This window comes from Macrobrachium rosenbergii, chromosome 30, assembly GCF_040412425.1.
Source record: "Macrobrachium rosenbergii isolate ZJJX-2024 chromosome 30, ASM4041242v1, whole genome shotgun sequence".
Classification (NCBI taxonomy): Eukaryota; Metazoa; Arthropoda; class Malacostraca; order Decapoda; family Palaemonidae; genus Macrobrachium; species Macrobrachium rosenbergii.
In genome coordinates, this window is record NC_089770.1 from 1,373,501 (window position 1) to 1,383,500 (window position 10,000).

Sequence of the window (10,000 nt, forward strand, 5' to 3'; positions counted from 1 at the left end):
CTCCCTTCCCCACCCAGAATTCCTCGCCCCTTCTTCTTCTTCTTCTTCTTCTTCTTCTTCTTCTTCCAATTCCTTTTATGACCCCTTCTCCTTCTCTCTCTCCCCCTCCCCCTCCCCCTCCCAGAATTCCTCACCCCTGATCTATATTCCTTCTCTTCTTTCCTCAATTTCTTTAAATTCCTTTTATAACCTCTTCTCCTTCTCTTTTTCCCCCTCCCCTCTTCTTCTCCCTCCTCCTCCCCCTCCCCGGCTCCCAGAATTCCCGCCCCTGCGGAATGTTGACCCCAGTGGAATTAAATCCTCGTAAATCCGCAAATCGTTTTCCGACGGACAGCGGGAAAGTACCAAGGCGGAAGTAAGCGACGCCGCTTGAGCCCCGATTTTGATTGGAGGTCACGGAGTGGGAAGGTTTTTTTTCCGTCTTCTTCTTCTTCTTCTTCTTCTTCGCCCCCTTTTATTATTGTTTTTTTTTTTGCCTGTTTTATTGTTTTTTTTATTTTTCGTTATTTTTCGTTTTTATTTTTTTCATTTTTTATCGTTTTTCGTCTTTTTGCCTTTGGATTGTCTCCTCTCTCTCTGTCATCTTATTGACTTTTCCTCTCTCTCTCTCTCTTTATTCCTCTCTCTCTCTCTCTCTCTCTCTCGCTCTGTCATCTTATTGACTTTTTCTCTCATTTAATTGTATTTATTCCTCTTATCTTATAGACTTTTTCCTCTCTCTCTCTCTCTCTCTCTCTCTCTCTCATCTTATTGAATTTTCCTCTGTCTTTTTCTCTTTCTCTGCCATCTTATTGAATTTTCCTCTCTCTCTCTCTCTCTCTCTCTCTCTCTCTCTCTCTCATTTTCACGCGGATGCAGAAATGTCCACAAGATTCTGCAACACTTTTTCTCTCTTGGTCTTCTATTCCTTTTTGTGTTTCAATTCTTTTCTCTTTTTAGATATTCCTCATTTTCCTCTAAAATTCTCACTCTCTATTCTTCTTCTTCTTCTTCTTTGTTTCTTGCGTGTGTGTCAGTTATTTCCTCTCTCTGCATTTCTACTTTTCTCATTCTTCCATCTCTTTCAATCCTTTCCTCTATTCAAATGGATACAAAAAAAATAATAAAAAAATAAAAAAGTTCAAAAAATATAAATAAAAAAGTTCAGAGAATTTCCCAACTCTTTCGTTTTTATTTTTCTTCCCACTTTCGTGGTGTTTTCATTCCTTTTTAATTTTTAGAGGTTTTCCCCACAAATTTCACGTGTATATAAACTCCTTTTTTTTTTAAATCCTTTCACTTTCACTTTCTTATTTTTATTCGTTACCTTTAGATTTTAATCTTGTTCGCTCTGATAGAAAGTAGTTTTTTTTTGGTCATATCTGACCCCCCATTCACGTATATAAAAAGCTTTCTCTTCTTAATTTTTAATCCTTTCACTTTCACTCTCTTATTTTTTATTTGTTACTTTTAGATTCTAATCTTGTTCGCCCTGATAGAAAGCAGCTTTTTTTTTTTTTGGTCATATCTGGCTCTCGTGAGTATTACATCTTTTCCCTCTTTCGTCTTTCTCTTTCTCTCTCTCTTCCTTTATATTTCCTCTCTTCCATGGAATACAAACAATGTTTCAAAGGATTTTGTAATACTTTTATATTTCCACATTTACTCTCGGGCGCTTTCCATTTTCTTCGACACGGAATAGATCATAGGATTCTGTAAATCCCTTTCTTTCTTTATTCGTATTTTCGTTTTGACTCTCTCTCTCTCTCTCTCTCTCTCTCTCTCTCTCTCTCTCTAAATAGATCAGTCAACAGTTTTCAGAAATAGATTACAGGATACTCTCTCTCTCTCTCTCTCTCTCTCTCTCTCTCTCTCTCTCTCCCTCCTCAGCAGGCAAAAAAGAAAAGAATCATTGTTGCTGGTAACTTGGTAATCCTCTTTTGTAGATAGCGAGGCTCCCTTTGAGAGAAAGGCCGCTTTCGTGTGACTGAAAGTACGTACACATATCCGTGCGTACGTCAGCATAAATCCACATATTACGTACACATATGCGGTTATCAGCTTGTGTACTTGACGAACCAGAATATACATTACGGAAGGTGTGCCTACATTGCGAAAAGTATGTTTCAATACCGTCGTAATCTCGTGTATTTAAAACAAGCTAGGCCTAGTAAACCATCTTCTTCTTCTTCTTCTTCTTCTTCTTCTTCTTCTTCTTTTCTTCTTCTTCTTCTTCTTCTTCTTCTTCTTCTTCTTCTTCTTCTTTCGAATGCAGGTCTATACGTAAAGTGTGTCTGCATTGCGAAAAGTTTGCTTGCATCTCGTCATAATCTTGCCAAGTCGAAACAAACTAGGCCTAGTAATCTACTTCTTTCCTTCTTTTTTTCTTCTTTTTTCTTTTCTCTCCTTCTTCTTCTTCTTCTTCTTCTTTCTCTTTCTCTTCTTCTTCTTTTTCTTCTTCTTCTTCTTCTTCTTCTTCCAGGTCTATACGTAAAGTCTGTTTACATTGCAAATGGTCTGTTCAATTTTCGCTATAATCGCCTCTATTCAAAACTAGGCCTAGTAATCAATCTTCTTCCACTACTTCTTCTTCCTTTTTTATTCGATTCCAGGTCTGATCAAGCTCCAGGAACTGGTCAAGTCACCTCCCAAGGAGCACATGGAGTTCCTCATTCGCCAGGGGTCCCGGGGAACTACAGGGATCTCCTGAAGGAGATTAAGCAGAAGGAGATTTACAATATCATCGTCGACACGAAGCCTGAGAACATGAACCACTTTCGTGGGTGAGTGACTTTTTATTTATGTATATATGTAAATATATATATATATATATATATATATATATATATATATGATATATATATATGTATGTAAATATATATATATATATATAAATATATATATATATATATATATATATATATACATATATATATATATATATATATATATATATATATATATATATATATATATATATATATATACATAATCACCTGCTCAAAAATTATAATTCGACCGCTTTCCAAATTTGTTCCCCAATGTCTTTACTTAATAATGTAACAAGGCTCTCACCTGACTTTGCATTTTTCCAACATTTCATTTGCATAACACAATAGCGGAAGGTCTGCATCTGCGAGCCACCGGAAAGACGCGAATTGAGGTCAAAATAAGTTTAAATAAGGTCAAATAAGGTCGAAATTCCAAACTGATTATATAACCCTGTTCCTCGTAATTCAGTGTCTGTACCTGACTGAATAAGGCCAGAATAAGGTTAAATAAGTTCGAATTTAGGTTAAATAAGGTATTTTAAATAATGTCAAAATATAAGGTTAAATAATGTCAAAATAAGGTATTTTCAATAAGGTCAAAATAAGCTTAAATTAGGTCAAAATACGGTCAAACAAGATCAATATAAGGATAAATAAAAACAAAATAAGGCTAAATAAGTCAAAATAAGGTTAAATAAGTTCAAAATAAGGATAAGTTATTTTCAATAGGATCAAAATAACCTTAAATTAGATCAAAATACGGTCAAATAAAGTCAGAATAAGATTAAATAAAGTTAAAATAAGATTAAATAAGATCAAAATAAGCTTAAATAAGGCCAAAGTAAGGATAAATAGGTCAAAATAAGGTCAAATAAGGTCAAAATGCCAAAAGGATTACACAACCCCATTCGTCTTAATTCAATGTCTGTACCTGACTGTTAATCGATTGTTGTTAGGAAAGAGATATAAAATTGCAATAAATGATAAAGGAAATTGAAAACTACTTTCGTTAACATGCATGCTACCTCGACGAGGTAAAATCCATGCTACCTCGGCGAGGTAAATTACATGCTATCTCGCCGAGGTAACTTACATGCTACCTCGACGAGGTAAAAAAAATACATGTCACCTCGACGATGTAAAATCCATGCTACCTCGATGAGGTAAAAATACGTGCTGCTCGGCGAGGTAATAGTTCTCAACCTCAAAGGGTATGAACAATTATCAAGATTATCAAAAGGTAGGCAATCGCACCTTTTGGAAGCCCTGTGGGAGTTGAAACTATCCAAGAGATTTTTCAAAAGTCAGCCTCAAGTTTTGGAATTCCTTTTTGGGGGGTCCAAACTATTCGTGACATTATCAAAAGGTAGTCACATAAAAAAGAGAGAGAGAGAGAGAGAGAGAGAGAGAGAGAGAGAGAGAGAGAGAGAGAGAGAGAGAGAGAGAGAGACTGCAAGTGCTCTGCCAGTAGTTATAGAGAAAAAAAGAGAGAGAGAGAGAAGTTTATCTCAACAGTGATAAAAACGAGGGACAAAGTAGAGAGAGAGAGAGACAGAGACAGACAGACAGACAGAAATTGCTACAGAGAAGTTTTGGGTCAACAAAGGTAGAAAAATGAGAGAGAGAGAGAGAGAGAGAGAGAGAGAGAGAGAGAGAGAGAGAGAGAGAGAGAGACAGGAAATAGAGAGAGACAGAGAGAGTTAGGGGTCGAGAGAGAGAGAGAGAGAGAAATAGAGAGAGAGAGAGAGAGAGAGAGAGAGAGAGAGAGAGAGAGCCGGCGACTTCATAACAACACCAAACGCTCTCCGAATATTTGTGAATAACTTCTAATTAGCGACTATGTTTGATCAACCCATCGCGTACGAGCCACTTTTCCATCTCTCTCTCTCTCTCTCTCTCTCTCTCGGGGAAGGATTTGAATTTGTTCTGATGATTTGCTGTTTTCAGAAACGATCTGTTGGGTCTGTCTCCCGACGGGTTCTGTCCCTGACTGATTAATTTTATGGGCAGACATTAAAATCGATTTTGGGGAATACTTTAATACTTTTATTAGATTGTGGTTAGATATATATATATATATATATATATATATATATATATATATATATATATATATACATATACATATATATATATGTATATATGTGTAAAGGTATGGATATGTATACTGGTCTACATTATATTGCTTTAGAGTCTGGTGTTTATATATATAATCTAATTAAAGTGACCAGTATATGTACATATGTATGTATATATATAAATATGTATATATATATATATATATATATATATATATATATATATATATATATATATATATATATATATATATAAGGAGGAAGAAACAATATGAAAGGAGGTATAATAAAAAGGAACGAGGGCAAGCAAAGCTTAGGGGCCCATAGAAGGCACCCTGCTGAAAAGAACCTCAAGTAACGCCTACAGTGCACAGCACGAGGGGCACTGTCAGCACAACCCCTTATTTCCGGAAGGCATTTCCTTAAATCACAGTTGCATTAGAGGACGGGAAACCCAACTTAAAAAGCAATATAAATAATAGTATTTTTAGGTATTATCATGAATTAGGGGGGAGTTTAATGTTGCGGAAAGCATTTGGCGATAAATCAAGGGAAAAATATTGCCAGAGAACAGTCCCGAAGGAATTCGACAATAAAACCCGAAACAGGTTTAGGACCTAGATGGATTACGCCAGAGAATTTTTGTGTTTGTGTTATTGTTTATGGGTTTACGTTTCTGAAGGTGGAATGTATTTTATAACAGTAAATATCTGGATTTGAATTGCTTAGTTTTGTGTAGATATTTAGTAATTGAATTATCATCGTACAAGTACATGGATGCAGGTGCAAGTTCTCTCACAGAGTTCTGGAAATGGAATAAATTTGAGCATATAAATCTAAGCATTAGAGTTTTATGGTTTTATATATTTAACCATAAAACCCTAAACATTAGAGTTTTATGGTTGAATATATTTAACCAAAAACTCCAAACATTTGAGTTTTGTTGTAATTATATTGAGCCATAAAACTCTAAACATTAGAATGTTTTTGTAAATATATTGAACCATGAAACTCTAAACATTAGAGTTTTATAGTTAAATATATCTAACCATAAAACTATAAACATTAGAGTTTTATTTTTAAATATATTTAACCCTAAAACTCTAAACATTAGAGTTTTATGGTTGAATATATTTAACCATAAAGCTCCAAACATTTGAGTTTTGTTGTAAATATATTGAACTATAAAACGCTAAACATTACGAATGCTTAGTATACAGTGAATCATCATTTCACAAGCACATGAATGCAGGTCCATTCTCTTTCACGGTCGCAGAATAAAACACACACACACACACACACAAACAAACAAACAAACATTTCCGAAAGAGACTCAGCGAGGCTGCTTCGTTCTGCTCCGCTCTGCCGCTTCCCGAACCATTGTCGTCCGCGTAACTGAAATAGAAAAGAGAACGAATTGGATCCTCTTTAAAAAAAAACCGGGGTTGGGATTCGCGTTCGCGACTCTGTAAATAAGCGACTTGGGGGCGTGAATGGAGAAAAGAATTCCGCTGCCTAGTGTTGTCGAGATCGAAAAAGTGGGCGTGATGAGCCGCCGACAAAAGGCGCCCCTGAAGGCGTTCGAATAGATGACGACCCCGCCCGAGGGGTGATCGATATGATGGGGCGTGGTAGACGAGGCGTTTGATGGGAAATAAATCAGCTTAGGTTCCTCGAAGTGTCGAGTGGACTCTCCTCCTGGATCTGTCTTGAAAAGAATCGTTGATATTTGTCAGCAAATAATCTCTGTCATAGGAACGACACGGCTGCCTTTGTCAGAAAATTGGTAAATATTTCAGTTGGCTCTCCTTTCAGATTTGTAATAAAATGAAACGTTGATATTTGTCCATAGATAATCTCTGTCGTTGAAACGACACTGCTACCTTTGTCAGAAATGGGTACATATTCCAGAAGAAATCCCTTTTCATTTTTTTGTATAGCAAAATATTGAGATTTGTCAGGAAGTAATCTGTAATGCCTTGTCAGAAAATGGGTAAATATTTCATTAGAAATCCCTTTTTGATTTTTCATATAACAAAATGTTGATATCAGTCAGGAAATAATCTATTATACTTTGTCAGAAATGGGTAAATATTTAAATAGAATTCCATTTTTATTTATTTGATAACAAAATGTTGATATTTGTCAGGAAATAATCTATATGTCATAAAAACGCCACTGCTACCTTGTCAGAAAATGGGCAAATATTTTAGCAGAAATTCTTTTTTATTATGTATGACAAAACGATATTTATCAATAAATGTCCTATATTATGTCAAAAAATTATCTGTCACATGTCATAAAAATTCGCCACTGGTACCTTATCTAAATACTGGTAGATATTTCAACAGAAATTCCTTTTTTGTATATAACAAAAGTTGATATTTGTAAAAAAAAAAAAGTTTCAGAAATTATCCACCACCACCTTTCCTAGAAATTAATTAGTGTCAAAAGAGAGCAAAAACAAAAGTTTCAGAAATTAACCACCATCACCTTTCCTAGAAATTAATTAGTGTCAAAAGAGAACGTAGAATTCTCACAGGAAATTAATATTTCTGATGATGAAAGTGAAATTATTTTCCCAAGGAATAATTTGTAGACTTGACACATACAATGCTTCGTTTTGTGAGAAAAAGCAAAGTTCAGTTTGAATGTCATCAAGCATAATACTGCACTAAAATGGAAGACCAATATATACAAAAATACAAAACTGAGAAAAGTGGTAGATACTGCAGTTTTCCCTTGCCTTACTACTGATTTTGCAGATACTGCAAATGGGACCCCGTAAATAAAGCATTGAAGAATCATTCTGAAACTGCAGTAATCTGTGTATTAGTGATTCACGAGCCCAGTAGGTGGCATATCTCAATTTCGATCATTTTGCAGATACTGCAAATGGGACCCCCTAAATACTCGTGGAAAGCATTGAAGAATCATTCTGAAACTGCAATAATTTATGTATTAGTGTTTCACGAGCCCAATAGGTAGCATATCTCAACTTCGAAAATTTTCCACTAAAGTTTTCTTGTTTGCCTCATGAATTTGCCCACACACTGACAACTTACAAAATTAAAAAATGAAACTGCATCGTCGTGAACGCATCCATCCTGCCCCGGACGTAAAGAATCTCTCCTTTTTCCTCTCTATAAAAGAGAAAGGCGAAAAAGAGAGCGGTTGGAAATTGGAAACCAGCGAAATGTCCTGCCCCCACCACTAAAAACTAATGAGACGTAGCCCATCAGGTTTACGGCACATAATGCCTATGTTGAGGGATTATTCGCATTTTACGAAGACCCGGGATTGTGTATCGCATTCGGTAATGGCTGGGCGATTGTTTTCGTGCCCCTTTTTTTGCAAGGTCGTAAAGAGGGCCCTTTGTAGGTCATAAAGGGAGACAAAGTTTCGGGTCGTAAAATGAGTGGGGAAATGAATAGTCCGGTTCATTACTGTTTCGAAAAACGGTCCGAGTTTCGAATGAGTTTTTTGTGCTTCCAGATTTTAAATTTATCAACGTGAGGGTTTGTGGGTTTTGGCTAATTGGCCTGTGTGGTGTTCCTTATTTTCGGTGTTAATTTGTAATCCTGGATGCGAGTTTCTGCGAAAGGAACTTATATTGTAATGTAAAACAAACAAGTAAAATGCACCGATTTGTCCTCGGCGCAATCGATTTTTCTGTACATCGTATAATCAAGGCCACCGAAAATAGATCTATCTCTCGGTGGTCTCGGTATAATGCTGTATGACACGCGGCCCATGAAACTTTAACCACGGCCCGGTAATGGCCTAGCCTATATCCTTGCCAGACGCACCATTATGGCTAAATTTAAAGTTAAATAGAATTTAACTACTGAGGCTAGAGGGCTGCAATTTGGTATGTTTGATGATTGGAGGGTGGATGATCAACATACCAATTTGCAGCCCTCTAGCCTCAGTAGCTTTTAAGATCTAAGGGCGGACACAAAAAAAAGTGCGGACGGACAAACAAAGTCGTCACAACAGTTTTCATTTTACAAAGAACTAAAACGAAAATGTTTATACAAGTTTCTACAAATAAAACATAAATGTAAGTTAACACAAAAAGGAACATTTTTTCAAGATGTTTGTTAGTTGTCAGTGGTAGGTATTTGTGGTCATTGGTAATAACTTCATGAATAAATTTTTTATGCAAGGTATGGCTGAAAGTAACCTTATCCAGAGCTAGTAAATAATTGAGGTCATATGAAACCACATTAAAAATATAAATAAAATCAAAACTTTTATATAACGTGATTATTTCAAGGCCTTGATATTTTCTATAAGGAGGTATGTTTGTTTAATATTTAGAGTTAAGTTCATCCAAATTGTCTGACTGAGTCCGGAGGCTCACACTTTCTTGTGCCTTTTGACAAAATTTAATATCACACTTATTTTCCAACGATGCATTATGAAGCTATTTGGTAAGTGAAACGTGGATTATGGATCCCGTAGAGTTTTACACCAAGAGTTTTCATAAGCCACATTAAACCTCTCGTAAAATGGAAATCCACTGTGAAGTTTCTGGCGTCGAGACCCATCAAATGACACCTTCCCCCCCTTTCCCGACCCCCAACCTACCCTCCATCACTCCCAAACCATCTAGACAACAAATACCAGAATGAGGTTCTATTTTTCCTCCAAACACTGATCCCAAACTTCCACACAAAACCCTTCCCCTTGACTCCCACTCACTCTGATTCTTTCTCATCACTTTTTTTTTACACCTTTTCGTTCTTTTCCTACTCTTCCTCCTCTTTCTTTTTTTTCCTTCACGCCAGTCTCGAAAAACAAAAGACGCTGCAAAAAAAAACAAAAAAAACAAAATCCCGCTTCCTACAATTCAACAGGTCCTTTTATTTAAGCGGGGTGGAGACAGTTAGCAAACAAGAAAGTATATATATGTATATCTTAGACTGACTCCATCTGGGTATAAGGGGAAGGAATAAATCTCGCTTCGTTGCTGATATTCCGAGGCGTTGGAGGAACTTGCGTCTGTCGGATTTTGGCAACACTGTCACGGTGTCTCGCTAACGAGCAAGGTATTGCGTGACACTTCTTCTTCTTCTTAGTGAGAGGAAGTTGTGTTCCTTCTCTCTCTCTCTCTCTCTCTCTCTCTCTCCTCTTACTAGTTATTTCTGCTGCCCTCTCCCCCCAATT

General features: G+C 36.2%; 1 protein-coding gene across 1 annotated transcript in view; it reads left to right on the forward strand.

Annotated features, from left to right (window-relative positions):
- Window positions 1–10,000, forward strand: part of LOC136854898 (glutamate receptor ionotropic, kainate 2-like) — a 137,329-nt gene that overhangs the window by 86,610 nt on the left and 40,719 nt on the right. The window contains 3 exon segments of the mRNA XM_067131431.1: window positions 2,592–2,660; window positions 2,663–2,758; window positions 9,362–9,369. Of these exon segments, the coding sequence (XP_066987532.1) occupies window positions 2,592–2,660; window positions 2,663–2,758; window positions 9,362–9,369 (173 nt within the window).